We start from the raw sequence: 24,469 nt of genomic DNA on the forward strand, positions 1-24,469 counted from the left end.
TGACAGTGTTTCATCTGTCTTTGGTAGCTGAAATGCTACAGTTTGATGACCTTTATTCTATCCTGCTAAGATAAGTTAATATGTGTTCCTTTTGTGGCTCAGGCCACTCTCTGCTGCCAGATTAGTCTGAAATTGATATTCCCTCTGACTCCTTTGCTGTGTAAAAAACAGAACACAGTGGCAACTATTGACCCCATAAAAAGTCAATTTGCCTTTATTGTAGTAAAACTTGGGTCAGAAAAGGTTTGGACAGTATGGACAATGCAAATGAAAAAAAGAAGAAGAAGGACACAGTAAAGACAAATAGTCGGTTCTGCAATGCAATGGCTAGCAGCGTTGCCATGAAGCCATGGTGTCCGGTGTAAATGCCAGTCGGGGCTTCCTGAGTGTTTTCTCTGATAGCTCGGCTTCGTTCAACAGTTTCCATGGTTGAGTGGCGATTCTAAATTATCCGTACAGGTGAGTGTGCACAGATGTGACCAGGGTTTATCCTACATCATGCCCATAGTTACAGTTAACGTAGGAAAGAACTTTGAGTTCATAAATGCACGTTTCTTTCTAAAGTGGACTTTAGTGGAGGAAATAAATGAAAAAAAAAACAAACATGCCACAACACCCACACACGAACACTTCACCATACATTTTTAAAACTGTATCTATCATAGGAATGAACCCACGCATGCCCTTGATTTGCAGCATTCATCTTTTTTCTTTTAATTTTCCTTTTTTTCCCCGACTTACAATGCCTAATTTATGCACTGGCAGCGGAATACAGAGAGAATAACAGCTTCTTCTTTCATTATAAATGCTTACATTCTTTAAAAGACAAGATGTCACAGTTGTAAAAGCAAAACATGATAAAGCAGCTTAGGCGATGTCAAAATCAATAACACTTCTGAAACATCAAATGACAGAAAAGTATAAGAGAAAAAAAAGCCATCATTGTTACAATATTATAGCACAATAAGTGCTTTGCAGAGAAAAAAACTTAAGTAGCCTGCAAAGGATTTTTTTTCTTCTATGTTTATAAAAGATATAAAATACTGGCATTAATTTTAGGTGGTACAACTGGATTTGTCATACCGTTAAGGCTTTGTAGAAAAGATTTACCATTCACAGGTAGAAATGGGAGATTACACTAATAATATATTCAGTCTTTTGAATTTCTTAAAAGTGCTGAGCTTCTGTTAGACACCATGAAAGTGAAGCTGTGAGCAAGAAGTTCTCGTGCCTTGAAGAATGCTGCGACTGTGGACTCCACCTCCCTCTCTGGTTGACTGACTAAAGGCCACATTCTGATGCAGACGCAGGTGCTTAACGTCCAACTGATCTGCAAGGTGTTTATCCACACTGCTGTTTTTCTGCGATGATGAGTGGAAGGTCATGTCTTCTGTTTGTATGTACATTCCTGCTTCCATGTTTGTGGGTATCTAAGTGTGTAATGCCTACTCTCCCAAAGGGATAGTAGAATTGTCCAAATAAATCATCTTCAGCTGTTCAGCCACACCACAATAAATATGTGAAAAATATAAAAAAGAAGATGGTGGTGGGTGGTGGAAGGGTGAAAATTGTATGGTCTGAATGCCAAGAAAAGGAAACTAGGTAACAACGACAATGACAGGGAATGATAAAAATAGGATCAGCTGAATGTTAGTTAAGTATTTTAGTCTGGAATCAGGTGGCAGGTTGAATTTGATGGCCAGCATTTCCTTTGAATAGTCGAACATTCAGATCACGGCTTTTGCAGAGGGAAACGTGCCAGGACCAAGAGTAGGAGAGAGGATTCAGATTCAGATTCAGAAGATGAGATGATGAGATGGGTTGCTAGTAGGAATGGGCGATATTTTACCGTTCACGATAAACCGTCAAAAAAATTCCCCACGATAAGAATTTGTCATCTCGTGGTAAAAATGATAAATTCCCGTTGATGACGTTTTTGTGTAAAGCTGATTTATGGTTCTGTGTTAAATCCACGCACAACGTACTGTACGTGAAGGAAGGAAGGAAGGAAGGAAGGAAGGAAGGAAGGAAGGAAGGAAGGAAGGAAGGAAGGAAGGAAGGAAGGAAGGAAGGAAGGAAGGAAGGAAGGAAGGAAGGAAGGAAGGAAATGAGCCTGGAAAAGAAAGAAAGAAAGAAATGAGCCTGAAAGAAAGAAAGAAAGAAAGAATGAAAGAAAGAAAGAAATGAGCCTGAAAGAAAGAAAGAAAGAAAGAAAGAAAGAAAGAAAGAAAGAAATGAGCCTGAAAGAAAGAAATGAGCCTGAAAGAAAGAAAGAAAGAAAGAAAGAAAGAAAGAAAGAAAGAAAGAAAGAAAGAAAGAAAGAAAGAAAGAAAGAAAGAAAGAAAGAAAGAAAGAAAGAAAGAAAGAAAGAAAGAAAGAAAGAAAGAAAGAAAGAAAGAAAGAAAGAAAGAAAGAAAGAAAAATTCCCATTGATGAGGTGTTAATTCAATTTAATTGGTGTAGTTTAGTAGCATTTAGTATCTTTTAGAGCAGTGTTTTGGGGGCTCCAAAGACTGAATGTGGTGATAGATTTTATAGTTAAAAAGATGGAGCTGAATTGGTATTTTTTTTATCGTCATTTTTATCGTTATCGGGATAAATGCCAGAAATTATCGTGATACATTTTTTAGTCCATACCGCCCATCCCTAGTTGCTAGCTGTACTGTTGGACCCTGAGCAAGAAGAAGGCAGTCCCCAGGGTGTGTTGAACATGTGATCAAGCCAACAAGTGCCAGATGATCCCTCTTCCGCTGCTACTCTCTGTCATTTTATTTCTTGCTCTCTCTAACTTGTTAATGTTATGTACAGTATGTAGCAAACCAAAGAGGCTTCAGAGATGGGTGTGGCGCATGTTTGTCTTCATGATAAAGTGCAGAGATGGGCTCTTATACCTGGGATGAGTGCACTAGCCAAGCTAAAATAAGGACAAGCCTGGCCAGATGTGAACAGAATCTTTAACACAAACTTCTTTATCCTGAGGAAAGTTGCTGATTAGTTTGCCGCAGCCTTCTGTCCTGGTTCACCGACCCTTCACCCTGTCACTTCAGTCTGGCCTTGTCTGACTAACAGCAGATGGCTGGGAATGAAGCTGTGCACCACTGAACCAGAGCTCATCTTGGTGCATTTATAATTCAGAAAGAGGCTTGTTTTGAATAAAACTCCAATTCTAGACTTACCGGACAGTTGATTGATACACGAGGTCTTCACGCTTGCGGTAGTCTTCCATATGGGAGTAATTTGTGTTAAACATAGCATCGTAGGTGAAGATTTTCTGCTTGATGGTACCTCCATCTGTGACCTGTGAAGCAAATAAAGGAGCATTATTAAGGTGATTCCCCTAATGATGCATCGTACAGAACATACTTTCCAGCCCTGTGATCTCGACTCATAACCCCATCCTCTTTCTCATACGTGTTAAGTAACCTGCATCTGGTATGAGGTTGTATAGTCCGTTTTAATTGATCTTGGTGGCAAATGGTGTTCCAGATAAAAGAAACCCACTATGATCTGAGGGGGAAACTCATGTTTGAGATGACGACAGCAAGAACTAATATTAAAAAGAGATGTACATCAGTTAAGGCTAGAGAAATTTGGAATAGTTGTAATAACAACCTAAAAATGTGTCGCTCTATCGTCAAGTTTAAGAAATTGTTTAAAGAAAATATTGTAAATAAATATAAAACACTATAATTATAAAGTATACTATCAAAAACATTCTAGGATGTGATATGTATTGTTTGTTTTCACTGAGTAAAAGCTAATGTCACATATTTTTGCTGATCAAAAGAAAAAAGGGTAGGCACTATAAGCTACGGCTTCAGCTACACCTTTTCGGCAAAAGAAATGTTTTTTTTCTTCCTTTTCATCTTGTTCTGTACAAGCCGAAATAAAGATTCATAATTCAATAATTCAATTCAAATGTTACGCAAATCTGTTAACTGCTGTCTTAGCCCTGTATCTAGCTACTTTAATATAGTTTTAGAGTTTTTACATTTTTATTTTTGTGCGCCATTTAATTTTACGATTGTTCCTTAAAAAGTATACAAGGGTAATTTTATTATACCTGTGTTAATTGACAGTAAAAGTCACTTTGATTCATATTCTGATCCTCTGATTCCAGCAGTTGTTTCCTGACCTGATTGTGCACTGCCAGAAGGCAACTGTAAGCACTCGCGCTTGCAATTACCTTATTCATTCAAGATAAACGCATTGCTAATAATGACTAAAGTCAGGGACTGAAACCTGCTTACATGATAACGACACAGAAACAGTCTCTGAGGCGCCTATAAGTCTCTGTTCACAAATTTAAATGAGGACTGACACAATGCAGTGTTCTGTACGTCACAAGCTAACTGCTCTTCGCAGATGTAATGGCATGTGTGAGATACCCCAGATGTAATGGCATAAGACATTCAAAATTTCAACTTATTTTATTTTCCAGGCAAAGTCTATGATATAGTAGCTCTTTCCTGTCTAATAGTCACAGGAGAGTTAAAGTCACTTTGCATTTGAATGACTGTGATTTGTCCTCTCTTCAGAAGCCACCGACAGCCATAAAGGAAAAAGGAGTGACGGGAGTTTAATGGCGCCACTAATACTGCTTTGAAGAAGAAAATTGCTGGTGGGCCAGGGATCCTTCTTCAGTTTGCCACTGATGATGCTGTCACTCTCATCCAATCCAATCCCTTCAGCAGGTAAACAATGTCAAAGAGTTTCAGGATTAGTCCTTGTTATGTATAATATACAATATACACAGCGGCTCACCAGAAGACAAAGCTCAACTGTATTTATATGAGGGAGCAATTGTTTCCTGTGAATGTTGAGGAACTCATATGACCTCACGCCTCCGGAGAATACACATTGCCTAAGGCTTTGTTTGCCAAGTGGTACCGCTGAGAGAGTTGACAACGCTTAAACAACTGGGAGCAAGTCTGCAGTAATTAATCACATTCGTAATAAAATGAGCTCTAACTGGTCACATATCATCTTTATCCTTCAGACGGGCAGTAATTTGAGTGTGTTTTACATATTTTACACTTCTAAATTCGTTTTAAAGTGTACAAGTGATTATTTTACTTTTTTTGTGACAACATATTGTTAGAAAAAGTTTTGCCATCCTTTTCAATTGAGAGGATTATTGGAAACTCTTCTGTGGCTTCGATTTTAGCGGCTGAACAAGGAGAAGAAGCAGGTACTGTAAATGCCAGGATCGAAAAGCAAGGTTTTCTTTGAAATAATTGCTTTTTTCAGCCATGCAAACTTATCCATCCAGCCCAGCTACAACAATGGTTATTTTAGAAACACCACCAAAGGGATCAGCATTTATGCATCATTCACACAGCACGGTGCCAAAGCTGAGAGGCAGCACAAGTTTACTGGCTTAATAATACATTGTCACTGATACACACAATGGTAAGCTTACTTGCCGTATTAGGCCTCATTGACTTTCTGATTTTCACCGAGCAACAGTTCTTTTATTGAACTTCTGCGACTGTCATAAATGTGGACTTCTACATTTGCAATTGTCTCAGACTGAATGCGGTCTGAGACTATGACAAATAGTCCGACAGTTTTGCAAATTTAAATTCACAAGCATTCATAGAAAGAAGTTTGTTAATTTATATTTGCAAGAATCAAAAATGATCCACTTCTATCCCTGGTGTTTTGTCTGGTCGGGACATTGGAAGAACAATGGAAAGACCTGGCCATTCAGTATCCTCAGGTAGTCACCTTACATCATTCTCTCTGGTGGATAATCTGCTGAACCTAAACCTAAGCAACTGAAGTAGCTCCAGATCATAAAGCTGCTTGTTAGGTACTATAATGTGTGAAGCACTTATCAAACTGCATGCTGAATCACTTTTTATTGAGCTTTTTATTTTCCTTTCCTTTTAAACAACCAAGATTCACATCTTATTCAAGGACTATCTCCTTGTTTATATCTCTTTCTGTGCCGGCATGCGACACGTCCTGATGTCCATTCATTTGTGTGGAAACCTTCACGATCTCAGACAAAGTTGCAGAACTCATTGTGTTATTTTGGTGCATAAATTGCCTTTCTGGCATTGAAAGATGTAAACTCATGCAGTAAACTCTGGAGAAAACCAAATAGTTCAGTTTCAGTTTATTTTTATTTGTTAGAGAGGGACAATGTACATTAAGAAACATTTTATAAAATAAAATGTAAATGTACCAAATTGTAGCCAAAAGGCTAGTTTACATTGGCAGTCCCACTGCCAGAAATAATAGGCTAGTACCTAGTAAAAAAGATTAAAACACAAGTACAAACACATCAGCAATAACATATAACATATATAATTCAACCCTTACAATATACACAGTTCATCCCCACATCGATAGTATACACATCAATGTTCACATCTTTGATTATCGATCAACCAATTCCTAAGATTATATTTGAAGACGTTGTATGGACTCTCTAATGTTCTGTGGGATGTTATTCCACTTAGGTGCTGTTTTATAAGAGAAAACTGATTGCCCAAATGCAGGCTAAGGATGTGGGAATACGTTAATCTTTCTGAACCTAAACCTCAACAACTGAAACAACCCCAGATCAACAATAACTCTCCAGCTCAACTTAAGTAGTCACTTATGTACTCAGAAATTAGACAGCATTCTTGGTCGACAGCTGTTTAACACATTTAGCTAATAATCATTCAGACTTCTGACATTCACACAGCTAATCTTCATGGTTGGTAATGTTTTTTCAAAATATACTTTCAGTCTTAAAAATTACAATAACATTAAAATAAAAAAAGAACCTGATCTTTTTTTTATAATTAATTACTAACACATTTAGAGTTAAAACATAAGAAATTATCCAACAAACTTTTATAAAAACGTTTTTCCTTTGAGAACTGCCCTTCAGCTGCGCGGTTTCTGTTGCAGCTGGATGTTTTTTGAAACCATCACCACAGCCTGAGAGCAGTTAAAAATATGAGAATGGGTGTTGGTTCGGCAGCAGGAGATGCAGCCCTTCATGGATTAAATCTTACAAGTGTGTCTGGCTTCACTAAATACATCTCAGAGTTGGAACCTCTTCTGATGACAAAAATAGAGACAGAACTTAAATTTCTCTTGGCAGAAAAGAGCTGTGTGCCAATAAACTTAATGAGGTGGGTTAAAAAAAAGGTCATTTGCATTTGCAGAAACTCAAATATCATTTTCTCAGTCCAGAAGAAAGAGACTTCAGTTCGTTTTCTTTTTTTTGCACCCTTCGTATGAATAACAGAAAAAGTAAAAGGGTAAAAAAAAAAAGAGGCATTAGAAATGACAAAGAAAGATGTGGAGTATCTCTTTAGATACTTTATGAACTAATAACAATTATTTCATCATTATTGGCATAGGAAATGTACGTAGTCTAACCAACCACTGCACACATTCAAACAAATACAACTACTGTAAGTAATGGTTTCCAAATTGTATAAAGCTCACTTTGGCACTCCTAAGACAGATTGCTTTTCACTTTGGAGATAGAAGGCTCATAAACAGATGCAAATATGATCCGTTGATCTTCCCTGAAGCATTGAGCAGAATTGGACACATTTTCTGGTCGTCTCCCATTTCACAGTCAATCTAATCCAACAAGCATTACGTCTGAACCCACCATCCCCCTGAAACTCCAGGTGGATGGTGCAGGTGTCAGATTTCTGGCTTTCTGGTAGCCCCACCAACTTTAAACATCTTCTTCAAAGCACTTTGTCATGAAATAATGATGATGATTTCCACCACTGAATAAGAACAGACCCAGAACCTTCTCTGTAATACATAAGAAAAAGACTGTTTTCTGGTAAGAATGACCACGAAAAAAAGCAGGGCGAAAAAAAACCACAAGAGGGGGAAAAAAAAGTCCAAACTGTGCAAAAGTGGCTGTACAAGAGGGAGATGAATACTCTTTGATTGCAGAAAAGCACCTTTGGGGAAGCAGAGTATTTCTACAACTGCTTTGCTGAATCCTTGAATCTAAAACAGAGAAAGCCCACCTTCAGTTCTGTTAATGACACCCCTCAGATCAGTATCAACCCAGAAGATATTATACGGTATAATTACGGCCCGAGCACCTTCAGTGCGAAGGCCCTATTGTATCTGTAGGAATTTTCTTCTTTTTTTTTTCCGACGAAAGGAGGGCCTTTTTTCTCCCCCCCTAAACGTGCCAAAAAGTCACCAAATTGTGCATGCAAGCCAGGCCTGGTGAAACATTTGTTATTTAATGGTTTGCATTAATGGGCGTGGCAAAATGGCTCAACAGCGCCCCCTAGAAAACTTTGTGCCTCAAGCCCCACAATACGGTTTGACGTACATGCACGAAAATTGGTACACACCTGTATCATGCCGTAACTTAAAGAAAAGTCTCTTGGCGCCATGGCCGAAACCGAATAGGAAGTCGGCCATTTTGATTTATGCCATTTCTTCAGCCGCTTCAGAGCCCGATCTGTAACGTGCACCCAGGTGTGTTATACATCAAAATGTCCGTCTCCATCCTGCGACGACGCGCATTACTTTTCTCAGTCAAAAGCGTTACCGTGGCGACGATAGACGCCAAAAAGCGCGCCCCCCTTCATCTGATTGGTCCATATTTGATAGTTCCTACTTTCTGCCATAACTTTTGAATGGTTTGACATAAAGACTCGTGGGTGGTGTCATCGGACTCGGTTTCTTGAACATAATTGCTGCAAATTAGCCCCGCCCCTTCTTCTGATTGGTCGATATCTAATAGTTCCTACTTTCTGCCATAACTTTTGAATGGTTTGATATAGAGTCGTGGCTGGTGTCATCCGCTAAATTTCCCAGCCTGAAGACATGTACATGCAAGTCATATAAGCACTTCCACTGCAGCACGCCTGAACGTGCACAAGGGTGCGAGGGCCCGTTCATCGCTGCTTGCAGCTTTAATTAGGTCATAAGGTCCTATGGTTTCAACACAAGACCAAATTATCACCCTCTACCATCATAGTTTGGTACTTAGTTCCTAATATGGTGCATTTCATTTCATCCAGAGATCTCCATCTCCCATTTGATCTGTCTCTTGGTCGTGTCTTTCCATTTTACATGTCTGTTGTGTACAATAGACAGACAAGAGGTTCTGTCTTTTGATATGTTGCCAGTTAGCAAGCATAAGCTGCGGTGCTACATGCTATTTAGAAAGAAGAAGCTACATTTCTACATTTCTCTGAACATTGACAGACAAGCCACACTTGTTGAAACAGAATTTGTTAAACTGTTTTGTCATGAACTTTAACATTTGATAGTATAATTAAGGCCTGTAGAGTCTGAGGTTCACTACTTAGGTTGTTTTTATTATTATGAGCAATTTTATTTTGGCATTAACATGTTAAGGATACTGCAATGAATAGTTTCCACTTGTGGATAACCTTTCTGCCTGTTGAACAGAGTCCAAATAATTTGAAAATGGCTTTGTAACCTTTCTCAGACTGACAGTAGCAACTATTGCTTCTGTAAGATAATTCCTGAAGCCTGTTTTGCTTGTCATTTTTAATACACTCTAAAATACTTCCAACCAGCTAACTGCCAAAACATTTTCTTTCATAAAGGTGGTCCAACTGGTTGATAATGAGCCAATCGGTTGCATTTGATTACTAGCATCTGGCCGTAACTTACCCTCTTGATACTAATGGAAGCTGTAAGAGTTTTTGTTAAAGGAGTTTGACAGGGTTTAATGTCCCAATTGAGGTTTTTTTTTGGATATACATTTTTTTTTTATGTAATGTAATCGTATCGTTATATTAAACCTTAGAATTGAAAAAGGGCATCCTTTCTTTAAAGCATTACAATATTAAGCACACCAAAACTACTCAGTGCTTAATCACCCGGAGATATGAACAGGCAAGCACGGGTAGTAGAGCGTTAGCTACTCCTGTCTTGTGTGCATGTGGCAGATAGTGGATATTGGCTGAGCGAATTGCCAGCAGGTGAAAGAGGACGCAACAAGAGTTAGCTGACTATATAGCGAGTTTAAAGGTGCTCAAAACAGGGTCCAGTGCCTCTGCTGCAATGCGATAATGTCAGAATCTATCATAGGGAACTTTACATCCTTCTGGCCATCCAGCTGAACTGCTCTTCTAATGATGCCTCCAAGTATTAGGGTCAGATCAGGACTGGGTCTCAGGGGTTAACCAAAGCCCCCCTCCCTCTTCTCTCTGTTTGTGTTGGACCTATTTATAGGTTGCAGCTGCATGGACAGCCACTGGAGGAAATTCACCTAACACACTGCAGGCCAGCTCGAGATCGGTCTGAAGGGTAAACACTAGAAAGGGGTCTGTATTAGATTTTCTACATGTTTTAAAAGGAGAGGTTAATAATAAATTATGATTAATTTCTGAAACTATTCTGTTTTCTCCCTGCCAAAATTTGGAATCCTTTACATAATCTCATGTTATGCCAATAGACAGGTAACTAAGAGCAATAACAGCATGTTCTTAACACAGTGTTACATAGGTAGATAATAAAGGTTTAGATTTTGAATTTTCTTGCATTTAAAAAAAAAAAAAAAAAATCAGAATAGCAGCATTACTCCCAAATTGTGTCTTAATGAGATTTATCCCTCATTCAGTTCCTCTTTAAGAGACTTAGCCAATCAGCCACAAAAGAGAGCATTGTTAAGAACTGGCACAGCACGTTCCTTCATATCCTTGCTCATTTGCCTAATATTATTATCTTTTTGAGACATTGACCGAAGCATTGGGGGGAGACATTGTCTTAAATGTGAAATTGGTATAATATCTGTGTGCTTGAACAAAACTGATACAAATTCAAACCATCCGTCCAAAATGAAATTTAATCTCTTATCTTTCGAGAAATCCCATTACTTTTCCATTCATCATTTATTTTGTATTGAAGAAATGAAATGATAGAGTATGCAAAGACACATCTTTTATCCATTGTACTGAAAGGTTGTAGAGATATTCAAAGCCAGATGCATTTCAATTGACTGTGGCTAAATGTGCACATATGTTAACAAAACATAAAAGAAGAAAACACATGAGTATTTGGGGCATTGTGCCCATTTGAAGTAACGGGCTGTATATTTAAAAAAAAAACTGCCAGATCTATAGAAATTGTAATACACTAATAAACATACTATACACTAAAATAGGCCTGTGTTGAAAAAAATCGATTTTCCGATTCTAAATCGATTCTGACATTAATTCCTAAAAATCGATTTCTATGTCTAAAGATCGATTTTTTTTTTATCATTACATTACAAATTTTGGTATTTTTTTGTTTATGCCCCAAAAAGGAATATTTTGTTTGACACAAGAATAACTGGTACCGGTATGAAAACATTAAAGTTTTTAGTTATAATTGCATAAATTGTCTATATTTCATTACTTTATATACAGTTTTGGGGTTACATTTGCATAAAATGCAAAAAACCACATTCTCAAAAATTAAAAACCGAAATACACTGAAAACGGAATGTGGGAAAAAATAAAACCGATTTCATATGGAAATATTTCTGTTTGCTGCCCTGGATCTGTTGGTAATTCTGCCACACACAATGTTTCTGAAAGCAGTTATATCAGCATACTGGGAGGTGCATGATAAGCTGCAAATACTTGCTGTTGAATGTCAATATAATACTAGCATTAATATGTTGCACAACTACACAGTCATATAATTCATGCAACAGCTCAAAAAAACGTTTTAATAACACTAACCCATATCAATATCGGAATCGAATCGAATCAAATCTTGATAATCGATTCTGAATCTTAAGAATCGGAATCGAATCAATTATTGACATTTGAATTGATACCCAGCCCTACCATAAAATTGTATCATCTATTTATTTTATTAGTCTGCAGCACTTTGAGCTGCCGAATGAAATGGTTGGCGAATGCCGAGGTGTTGAAAGACGTGCCTGCTGGCTGAGGAGGTCCTTAACTGATGGCTACATTCGTAGATACACGATATACTCTTGATCTTCATCGAGTCAGTCTGCAACATCGGTGGTCCTGGCTCTTAACCTGAGAGTTTACAGCTCTGCATGGTGTCCTCCCCTACCAGCTGCTGAGTGACAGAGGACATGCCTGAAAGGATTTCATGCTTCAAATGACAGGCTCCTCTCCTCCCTGTCTGTCACTGCTCTCGGTGGGGAAGCACACCTAATTCAGGCTGGCCGATAACTGATGATGCAAACATATACAGTACCTTTGATGCTGAGAAGTGCTCATCACACAGTGTCACGCAAATTTAAACGGATGCTGATTTTGCAGTAAAAGGGAGTTCTGCAATTTCTTCTGAGGGGAAATGTTTTAAGTTGGAATGCAACAGGCTTTGTAACCCTCAATGTACATTTTAAGGAGGAATGTACTATTCATACTTGACTAAAATTACGTCAGGATCTGCAGTAGTTCTAAATGACACCCAGATGTCTGTGTCTTTCAGTGCATTCACACTAGATAAGAAAACTGGTGCTTTTATTATAATTTACAGACATCGAACCCTGGAACTGACATTGACACCTCTTATTTTATAGATAAGATAACTATGATACCCAACAGCCATTAGCTCATCTGTGTTTGAGGTTTGTTTGTTGGTAAGATTGTTAACAATCTTACCAACAAATCCCCTGGCTTTTAAAAAACACATTTGATCAAACATTTGATAGTTTTATATATGTTTATATATATATAGTTTTTCAATTTAGTGTCATTTTCTATGTGCTCACACAAAGTAAAAAAATCAACAGCACAATCACAGGAAATATCCTGTCTGATACATTCTCAGCGTCAGCTTGCAGTCAGGTCTTTTATTTCCAACAAACAGGTCGTGACTGTCTGCTGCTGGAACTGCCAGATTACATACATGGATTAGAGCAAGGACTCATGAAAACTGTGGCACTAACAGGAATGAAACAGCTGCACTCAGCTGCAGCTCATAGGTATCAGCTTCAGGGTCAGGCACAGCCGTGGTAAAAGTCAGGCAGTTCTGTGTTACGCGAGGCTGCCATAACCCTCTAACCCGCGGTGTACAAGCCTTCCAGAGATGGCTATTATGCCGCTCATTGTGTGAGAGAGTCAGGCTGTCTCTGACGGACAAGAGAATGGGACCAAACCAAGCCGGACCTGTTAAAGAGCACTGATCTACAGCATAATGCTTATTATAGAAGCCAATTTATATAGCAGGGCAACGCGGAGTGAAATATTTTAGCATGCTAAGTAAAGGGTAAGAATCATGGTAACGGTGGTTCAGATATAGCCTGAACATGAAATGATTTCAGCAACATTTACTTCAAATAGTACAAATAAGATGCCAGTAAGCAAACGCTTCATGGAAACAATTACATTTTCCTCTTCTTTCACACACTGATTTTTGTTTTTTCTTTTTGGTTTTGTTTTCTTTTTAATTTTTTTTAAATTTTCAATGCCTGACCTGACAAGCCATCTGGATGCCCTGACAGAACCCCAATATTGCAAAGTCCCCTAGGTCCCCTGAGACCAGCAATATGAGTGGCTGGGGCAATAGGGGCAATGTGGGGTTCAGTGTCCAACCGAGGGACACTTAAGCCCATGACAACACCAAAATGTTCCTAAATACCCGTTTCAAAAGTCCCATGAATGTTTACCATGGCATTGCTGTAAAAGTCACTCATTGATGGAAATATTAAGATGCTTTCTTTGCAATCAGCTTCAAATAATAATCACAGTTAAATGGTTAAAACATTTTAAGCTTTTCCTTTTTCTGCTATCTGCTCCACAAGAAGAACACATCTAAAACATTAATCTGACACTAAACCTGAAACGGAACAAAACATCTAAGTGCAAGCTTTGCAGACATGAGTACAAAGGATTGAATAATCTCAGCAATTAGTGGCATATTATGCAACACGGTGAATTCAATTACATCTCAAAGAGTTCTATCAAGGACAGGAAGGTAATAAGATGCAGCACTAAGAGAAGAACATTATTGTGGTCATTTGTGCTTAATCTGTGCCATTAATGTTAATTAAGTGAGTGGATGTTTGGACATTTGACAGTGATTTTATCAATCACCGAATGGCCAGTAATATGCTGAGAGAGAGCTCTAAGGGATAAAAAAGTGATAAGAAACTTGGTGATGCATTGATGACACATTCACAATACTGAGTGGAATAAAAATGTTCGAACACATTCGACTGCCACTGATCCATAAATGACATTTCTGTTTGAATATATGCTAAAAAAAAGTAAAGAGCTGCAGTTCTGAGGTAAACATGTGAAAGCGTATTGTGAATGTTCATAAAAACAGCCTGACATCATGATATGAGCGTGACTCCTCATTACATGCTGGAGGCAGGAAAGGTGTTAACGTGATTCAGTAGTAACACAGAAATCAAAAAGCTGCTCATCCTCTGAATCATAGTAAGAAGTTGTTTTGATTTTACATCTGTCTGTCAGGATAATCTGCTCTGTTTCCAGGGCGACGAGATGTACCTGCGGAGTCGTGACACCAGCGCAGCTTGTGTGGCAGGGTCAGAGAGTCATGCATTGAAAGGAGAGCACAAATACAGCACTGTGGCTTATGTCGAGGTAAAACTGGACTCCCCAAACCTTGTGGAGTCTCTTCAAATTCAGTATTTTATTGGTTTCGTAACCGTAAACAAATTGAAACTTAAATTAAAAACAACAATTATAGTAATCTAGAAAAATGAAAAAGATTAAAGAGCAGGGAATTGAAATGACATTTACCAATACCAATCTAAACCAGAGTATCTTGGGAGAAAATGTTGCATTTTTCGTTCCATTTTTCCATCACACCCTTCTTCCCCAAAAATCAATATTCCAGTTCCATATTCTTCTTAAATTGAGTGAGGGAGTGTGTGCGTGCAGCATGGCAATGTGTGCCCACCAGGATCTTACAGAATGTGTGTATCAACTATGACAAATCTGATAATTGACTTTCTTTTGGCAGTATTTCTGTGGTAGGCTACCTACAGTATAAGTAAATTCAAAAAATAACTTTTTTAAATGATAGGGTGATTAGGTTGGGAGTAGAGGTTTCCAAATAGCATATGTCTACACGTACAGTAAATAAGGTAAAGGCAGGTAAAGACAAGCCATAGTTCATGTTAGTATGGAAAAGTGATCCTAAAGCAGGTGGTGTCCTCAATTTTCAGGAGGACACCAATTTTCTTGAGCAGAGAGGATGATTTTCTTCTTATAAAAAGGTTTCCTTTTTCAGCACAAACCAAGATCTTTCTTCGGACTTCTGTGTAAGTTTACTGCTTTTGCCTCCATCTCGTACATCTAACATTCTCAACTTCAACCCTTTTCATATGTTCAGTTCATTATATTTCCTTTAATCACATGACACTTCCAGTGTCAGAAAACAAAAGTTCGGTTATTGCCATGGCAGGCCAACATGACCACTTGGTCCCTATAACTGCATATGCATGGAAATGTCATACTTCCAACAAATCACGACACTTACTGATTGTGTCAAAGTCCATCTTTCAACCTTGAAATGCAGACTGTATGGAAGCATGTAATTCATTTCTGGTACATTCAGTTATGGATGTATGATTGCAGCATGGGGGAGGGGATGTAAAAAAAGGTGTTGCATAGAGCAAAACCGTCCAGTAACACTGAAATTCAGCTGTGCATCGCAGTGCGGTTTCTGAGCAGTTTATTGCACCAACAACACCAACAACAGTGTACATCTGAGGACACATTCTTTTCCTTTGGTGGGTAAATTACTGGCTTATTAAAATATGTCCTTTTTTTTTAAAGAGAATGCAAGCCTATTTCATAAATATTGAGCTAATGATGCAATTTTTATCCCACACCCATAGCCAACACGATTTTTCACATTTTCTGCTTTCATTTCACAGAAGGGTTTTAACTCAAGAGTGCACATAAGCTGGTAAACAGATGGCCTTAAAAGACATTAAGGCCACTCTGGACACATCAAGTTGGCACATGTTTGCAGCTTCACAGTTCTCTTCCTCCATTTTCTTCCTTTCTTATCCACAAGATTACCATTACCACCATCTGCATTCACTGGTTGATGGACATGTGGGAAGTATTATTCAACACATAAGTCAGATCTCGAGCTTAAAAGATAATGCTATGTTTGGCAGACTACCAAAGTGGAAAAAAAAGTTGTATTTTTTTAAATAAATGTAATAATTGGGTTTATTATGATGAAGCAACATTCATACTGGGACAAAAATGTATCACCAATACAGCCCTCTGACAGAAATGGCTTGAAAGCAGAAATGCATAGGGATTAGTTTGCAAGACAGTTAAAGTCAGGACTGCTTTCGGTGGCTAATAATTGTACAAAATATGTTATGACTTTTATGCATCTCCATATCATGTTAAACATGTAATAGGAGGAGATGAATTTAGGCTACATATCTAGAAAAAAACAGTGCTATGTTTCGTACATATTCGGGGAGTATATATTTGACTGAGGATAAAACATTAATTTATCTATACAGCACACAGCATAGGGCTCATTTCATGCTTAAATAAAAATTTCTAATCCTTAATGTAGCATGGGCTGCGTTTCCATTTTTAATAGGATATGCTTGAGTTAAATTCATGGAGCAGACACTGGCTCATATTATTTACTCCTAATGCTTGTTTCCAGGGTGACTTTGTCTCCTCTTTCAAGTAAGTTAAGTACGACAGAAGAAACATTTTAATTTAGTCTTAAATGCCTCCTTTTTTTCTCATTTTCTACACATGACTAATCTCATGTTCCACCCCTTCATCTTCTCGATTTGTCTACAGCATGGACATCATTTGACCATACTGAGGCACCTTAACTGTCTCCAGAGAGTATATTTATATCCTGTGGTAGAAAGTAGCAAATTATACTGAATCGCATGGCGGTAACTGAGTCTTTTTGGTTGCTTGAAGTTTTTAATGGTAGTTTTGTCATTTTACTTTTGTATAAGTATGCTATATTCAAATGAGTGTACCTTAGTACATTTTAAATCACACCCATAATAGAAACGGTAACTTAAAATGTTGGGGAAACCATTGCAATGAATGGTTATAGAAATGTCATAGTATGTATTATAGTATATTTAGACCAAAATACTAGTATGGAATCTGTAGAAGTAATGGCCAAGAGAACAAACTGAATCTTGAGATGGCGATGAACAATGTTGATGCCGATCTGAAATCCCACCTAATACAGATGAAGATCAACTTTGAAAGTCTTAGTCAAACTTAACAGAATTGCAACAAAATACTCAAAATATGGACACAAAAATAAATGCAAATTAAAGCTACAAGCAACGATGAACGGGCCCTCGCACCCTTGTGCACGTTCAGGCGTGCTGCGGTGGAAGTGCTTGTATGACTTGTATGTAGATTCTTCAGGCCCGGACATTTAGCGGATGACACCACCCAGGACTCTATATGTCATACCATTCAAAAGTTATGGCAGAAAGTAGGAACTATCAGATATCGACCAATCAGAAGAAGGGGCAGGGCTAATTTGCACAGATTAAGGTGAAGGAGTCAAAACCGAGTCCGATGACACCACCCAGGACTCTATATGTCATACCATTCAAAAGTTATGGCAGAAAATAGCATCTATCAAATATCGACCAATCAGAAGAAGGTGCGGGGCTAATTCATGCCAATGAAGGTCAAGTACTCAAAACCGAGTCAGATGCCACCACCAACGACTCTCTATATCAAACCATTCAGAAGTTATAGCAGAAAGTAGGAACTATCACATATGGACCAATCAGATGAAGGGGGGCGCGCTTTTTGGTGTCTATTGCGCCACGGTTACGTTTTTGACTGAGAAAAGTAATGTGCATCGTAGCAGGATCTAGACGCACATTTTGATGTTTAACACACCTGGGTGCACGTTACGGTTCGGGCCGCATTAACGGCCGAAGAAATGGCATAAATTGCACCAAAATTACACAATTAATTCAAAATGGCCGACTTCCTGTTCGGTTTTGGCCAAGAGAATTTTCTTTAGGTTGCAACATGATACAGGTGTGTACCGATTTCCGTGCATGTACGTCAAACCGTATTGTGGGGCTTGAGGCACGAAGTTTTCTAGGGGGCGCTGTTCAGCCATCAGGCCATGCCCATTAGTGAAAACCATTACAGTTTTTTACGATTGTTTACACACTAAAATAAAAATTTCCACACAATTTGCGGAATTCTACTCCAAGGAGCAAAACATCTCCACAGATTTGCACAACATTACACACAATGTCTGCTTCACCCTTTTTGCAAAACATTACACACAGTGATTTGTAAAACTCTACACACATTTTCACACCTTAGACACAGATAAGGATTGTGAGGTTACTTTCTTGTCATTACAAAGCCCTGGATTGCCAATGACCACACTCATGAACAAATTGGATAATCACATCCACCAGGTGTGGAAGCACACATCTGCTTATTTGAAAACGCAGCACTCAGGTGTGCTATAAAAGGCAGCAGGTGAGTTGTCTTCAACAAAAATGGAAGGAGCTATAAGAAGAAGAAGAAGAGTGAGAATGAGAGGGGGAGCTCAAAGAGGAGATGAAGGAGGTAGAGGAAGAGGCCCAGGTAGTGGAAGAAGAGAAGAAGGAGGTAGAGGAGGAGGCCCAGGTAGAGGAAGAGGAGAAGAAGGACTTGAAGAGTTGATAGAACCTGAACAAAGAAGACGAGGACCAAATTTGACTCAAGAAATCCGTGCAACACTTATTGACCATGTCATCAACCATGGACTGACACTGATGGAAGCTGGACAAAGAGTTCAACCTAATCTCAGCAAAAATGGGGGGCACGGTGGCGCAGCTGGTAGTGCAGCGGTCTCACAGCAAGAAGGTCCTGGGTTCGATTCCCGCCGGGGGACGCTGTGGGTGCTGAAGTGCGTGTTAGTTCCCCCATGACTTCAGTGCCCACACCATGGGTGGGGTTGGCGAAAGGATCTTTCTGTGTGGAGTTTATATGTTCTCCCCGTGTTCCCCTGGGTAGCTAATGGGAGCTACCCTCACAAAAACATGCACACAGTCCTGGGCTATACATGCCCCCTCTGGCCAACCGGGGCGCCAGATGGGGTGGGGAGGATCCGGCCGGAATAACGTGATCCTTCCACGCGCTACGTTCGGCCGGAGAAACCCCACCCTGTCTGGTGAAAAGATGCGGCCTGCTCACTCCTCAGGTTAAGGAGGAGACCTGAGCTCAGTGCAGGGCCCTCCTGGGGTTGGTAGAGGATGGCAATGCCAAGGACTGTCAGTAGGTAGGAGCACGGGGTGGTAAAAAATGGGAAAAAAAACGGGATCCTGGTATTTAAAAAAAAAAAATCTCAGCAAAAATACTGTTGCGTCAGTAACTCGGACATTTCGTCGAGAAAACAGGTAAGCTAACCACACTGTACATTGAAACTGAATCTTGCTATACTTCCTGAATCCAATAGAAGAGTTTTTTTCAGCATGGCGGTGGAAGGTGTACGACCTGCGGCCCTATGACCGTTTGCCCCTCATTCAGGCCATGGAGCAGGCCTGTGATGATATCGAAGCAGCTTCTGTGCAGGGGTGGATTCGTCACACGATGCGATTCTTCCAACGGTGCCTTCAATGAAGACATAGCCTGTGATGTGGATGAAATCTTATGGCCTCATCCAGCCAGACGGAGAGATGATGAATAGTTACAGTATTCTTTTTGCTTTTGCAGTAGTTTTTTTTTCAGAGTCAAAGTGTATGTACTTCATGCAGTAATTTTTATTTGTTTACGGATTGTATTTGTTTCATTGATTTCATTGTTGGTTGATTATTTTAACTGATTATGGTAAGAAATACTGTAAGTATTGGAATAAATACTTGAAATATTCAGTCTGCAGCATCAGTGTTGTGCAGTGCTTGGTAAGTTTATAGTAGGCCTATTTGTGTACATTTTCCCTATATCTCAAACTAATCATGAAGAATGTTGTGGGTTTGTCACAATTTTTTTTGACATCTAAATTATCCCTTACATAACAATGTCTGGCAAATCTAGCACATGCTATTAATAATAGTGACACTAATAGTGTCTGATCATTGAGGACTGTGTTGGTTAAATGAAAACGAATAACATTTTCACAAATATGTGTATATGGGTTTTGACTGAAGTGTGTATGTTTTGAATGAAGTGTGTCATTTTGCAAACAATCTAGGACTTATACAAATTGAGTGTTGTGTTTGGACAATTGTGATTATATTTTGAGAAAAAGAACCCAGTTTTCAAAATAGCGTGTAAACAATTGAAAAAAACTGTAAATATCAAATTTTTCGCCAGGCCTGGCGTGCAAAATTTGGTGACTTTTGGGGCACGTTTAGGGGGGCAAAAAGGTCCTCATTTCGTCGGAAGAAGGAAGAAAAAAAAAAACGAAAAAAAAAAACCAGAACAATTCCTACAGATACAAGGGCCCTTCGAACTGTCAGTGCTCGAGCCCTAATTAGACATACAGTAGGGCAGGACAATTAAAACTGTTCTATAGTATATATAGTATAATGTATTAAAGGCTCTTATTTTGAAGGTTGACTAAGAAGTTTCTTCTTCTGTAGCAAATGATGCAATCCCTCTTCATTTCAAAATGAAGTGTTATCACAGTAGAATATGCAAAAAACAAACAAAAAGATAAAAAAAACAGACTACAGTAACATGACAATAGACTAGCAAGGGATGAAAGAGAGATACATACTATACTATACATACTGACAAACTCAAGGGTGACAAGGAAGAGGCTTTGATCATTAGGACAGGGAGGACCATCACAGGAAGTCAAACAAGACACAAGAAAACATCAAACTCCGAACGCCAAAATACCTTGTCCTTTTTCTGACTCATGTACAGAAAAGACACCCACCCCTTGCTGTTAAAAACGTAATATTTACTCAGCGCAAACAACTATATCAGAATTGAATAAAAGGGGTGGTAGTAGTATCATTACTTTCATTTAAACATATTATGTAAGTACTTGCTCCACTTCTAATTATATTATCCTATTACACATGACATGTACGAACCAGAAGTAGATCACACTGGTAATGTAGTGAATATAACTAAAACTTTTAAACCTACTGTACTACTTGCATTAGGAACAAAAAAAAAAACACATCAATTCAGCACTTGGAACGGAGTAGATACCAAGACTCGGCTTTGATATGGCTTTCCCCCCGGCACAAACTGTTTAGCATAAAGAAGAAGGAAAAAAAAAATACTGTCAATATTTGCTAATGAGGCACAGTGGTACGTGTAATTTAGTGCCCGACAGTCATGGACAGTTTTCTTTAAGCCTTTTGCATATGTATTCATGTAAGTTTCCCTCACATGAACACACATGAATGCAAAATCCAAGGAGAGGATCATTCTAAAGAACCATACAGAATTAAAAACTGTGCTTGCAATTTACTGTCGATTGCTCAATTACGTATCTCCTCGCCTCTCTTAAATTTCACTGTTGACATGGTAGCAAAAATTGCTGAAAATTGCACATGTGCAAACAGCATGCAGGAGGAGAGAGTTTGTGGTTGAAGAGATTCTTCATATGTGCCATTTTATTGAGAATCCCTTAAGAATCAAGCCACGGCCAAACCCCTTTATTTATTTATTCTTGACAGGATAAAATCCAAGATGTCAAGGAACCTCCAACAAGAAGGAGTCATGCAATACCTGGTGCAAAAAAAGAAAAAAAGCTTTTTCAATGTCTTTATCTTTTGTTGTTCATTTTGTTTAAGTTTAAATATATATAGAAGTAAGCTATTATCATCTTCATCAGTGTTGTCCCTTGAAAAATAAGGAATATAACAATACCAGCCGTCTCAATGGAAATGATCCTTTGCACCTAAGCGTTGTATTCCCCACCAATGCCGATCAAAACCAGATGCAAATAAATACCTGCAACTACTTCATTTGTCTGGATTGAAAAAGCTTTTGACAATCTTTCACAACACTCAAAAGTGAAATATTAGCAGGTGTTACGGATTTTTTGGGGCAATGCTAAAAAGACTCTTTAGGAATTGGAGGAGTCCTGCTATGTAAAATGAAAACACTTAATAGAGAGGCAGAATTCCAATCTTCATGTCACTATAACGCAAACTGAAGGTTAAATGGGAGAGTTATACTGGGATATTATACATAATGTGTCTATTATAAAAGGACGTCGTACACTCACAGCAGAAGCCATTTATTTGTTTCCCTGCAATAAATGAGTCTGTACTACGTCAATGTCACCCCAACACAGAAACTATTATCAACACACACGCGCGCATACACACAGAACACCAAGATATATCTCCCTCAAGCTGTTTGAATTAAGACGTATTGCTTAACAGTAATAATTGTAATATAAAATTATTGCCCTGTGGGAAAATTGACACCAGTGATGTTGACAAAGAAGAGTCTCCAAAGGCAAAGACAGCAAACTGGTTCCACATCTCCCTAATGCGGTGACACACTGCAAAGATGTTTCATGGGTGAGATATTTGACTCCTTGAAAAACTAGGGCGAAAATAGCAAGCATCTTGTCTTGTGCATGTTTTTTTTTTTTTTTTAACTTGTATTGACAATTTAGTTCAATAGACAAGAGGTCATTTTTGCATAAGAACATATAATGAGGCAAATGTTGCTGTAATGAAGCTCTTGGTGGTTCAGGAAAAGTAACGATATGGGGTGTCTAGTCAGGACACGGGAGGCAGCAATAACCTTTAGACGGTTTATTGCGGCTTTATAGAAAAGATGCACAGGCAACTCCACTCTGTATCAGTGTGTGGTTTTAAATTAAAGAATAAGGGAAATAAACATTATAATACTAAATAAACTATAGACTCTACTGTTAGACAATTTAAATAGTGCAAATAATCACTAACGATAATTTACAGCAAAAACAATGATTAAAGGCTAAATAAAAAGGACAGATAAGGGAAATAATCATTCAATACAAACTAGTGGTAAATTGTCACATAAATAACTTACAACGACAACAACATATAATCACTAACAGTCACTAAATGTCTTAAATACAAACAATTAAACACTTACTTGTGGTCATGGACGCACACAAACTGGGAAACCAACTCAACTAGATGCTTAACTGTACAGTAACTGTTTCAGTCTGTCAAAGGCAAGAGAGTGAAGAGAGAGGACAAGCCCAGACTTGTTGTGGGCAAAGGGCGAGCACAGGTAGGAGAGACAGAGCAGGTCATATGCAAGGGGAGGGGGAGAGTGGGGTGCAACCATGGATCTATTATATAACTGGATACAGTGCCAAAAATGGCCGCCCATTCATTTCAATGCCTTCTGCTCAGCCAGCGCATGTGCCGAAAAAATCTCTGACTTCCGGGTTTACTTCCGCATACACTGGCCCATAGAGCATGCGCAGTTGAGTCACCTCCCATGATGCTCTGGGGCCTCCCATCATGCCCCGGGGCAATGACGCGAATATTAATATAATATGTATTAATATAATATCTTAATTGATGTATATTATTACATGTATAGTATTACATATATTATTAATGTATTAATATAATATAATTACATAATATATATTAATATAATACATCCGTGGAATGCACGGACACGCCCAGAAAGAGACTTTTCTTTGACTTTTCTGGCCATTATAAAACATTTTTGACGGATATAAAGTCCATGACTTAAAAATATAGAATACAAAGATTAGTAATTGCCGGTGATTACAGCTGGAGGTGTCCTGTGAACAGTTTTAGAGGCTTATCTTTTACTATTGCGGTCTATGGGAAAAAAGCTTTCTGGGCCACATGGGATTTTTGGTTGCAGTACCGCGGCTGGCCACTGGAAAAAATCGGCACCGCTTCTGAGCGCGAGACTGGGGGGCTGGGTGCAACAGCTTAGCTCCTTGAGCCTTTTGCACAGTTGCAAAATCAGCTTGTCGTGTCATGAAAGAGAGCAACCTTTAATTTTCATCCGTCATGACTACTTGAATGATCACGCAAACTAAAACGTGTTCTTCCCCTTTTGTCTCAACGTGTTTCATAGAGTCGAAAAATGTTGAGAGGCATGCATGCTTTGCAAAAATGCATTCATGATTAAGAAATTGCAAGCTCTCTAAACAATAATAACTAATTTATTGGATAAGGGGTTTGCTCCAAAACAACAAAAGCAAGCACCGAAATGGCAGAGCCGAGCTCCCTATGGTGCTGTGAGGTGTCATTTATAGTGGTGCTCTTCTGGATTATGTACCAGATGCACAGGGTTCAAGGGTTCTTCTTCTGTCTTGTCCCTTCCAGGGTTGCCACAGGGTTCGAGAGGCAGACACTCTGTGTTCCTATTAGACTGGACTTTTTCTTTTCCTTGTTTGTTGTCGTCTCTGCTCTTTCCTGCCCTTTCATCCCCCACCAGTTGAAGCAGATGGCTGCCCTTCCTCAGCCTGGTTTCGCTAGTGGTATCTGCCTGCTAAAATTGAGTTTATCAACATTATCAGCCCCCGCCCTCTTCATGATCGGGATAGGGGGATCAAA

The 24,469-nt window shown here is 38.8% G+C and overlaps 1 protein-coding gene across 2 annotated transcripts in view; it reads right to left on the reverse strand.

Annotated features, from left to right (window-relative positions):
• igsf21a (immunoglobin superfamily, member 21a) overlaps nucleotides 1–24,469 on the reverse strand; it is a 206,076-nt gene that overhangs the window by 90,796 nt on the left and 90,811 nt on the right. For both annotated transcript variants that reach the window (XM_061726948.1, XM_061726947.1), the window contains exon 3: nucleotides 3,177–3,298. In XM_061726948.1, the coding sequence (XP_061582932.1) occupies nucleotides 3,177–3,298 (122 nt within the window). The remainder of the gene's footprint in view (nucleotides 1–3,176; nucleotides 3,299–24,469) is intronic.

The sequence above is a fragment of the Cololabis saira genome, chromosome 8 (genome assembly GCF_033807715.1).
Source record: "Cololabis saira isolate AMF1-May2022 chromosome 8, fColSai1.1, whole genome shotgun sequence".
Lineage (NCBI taxonomy): Eukaryota > Metazoa > Chordata > Actinopteri > Beloniformes > Belonidae > Cololabis > Cololabis saira.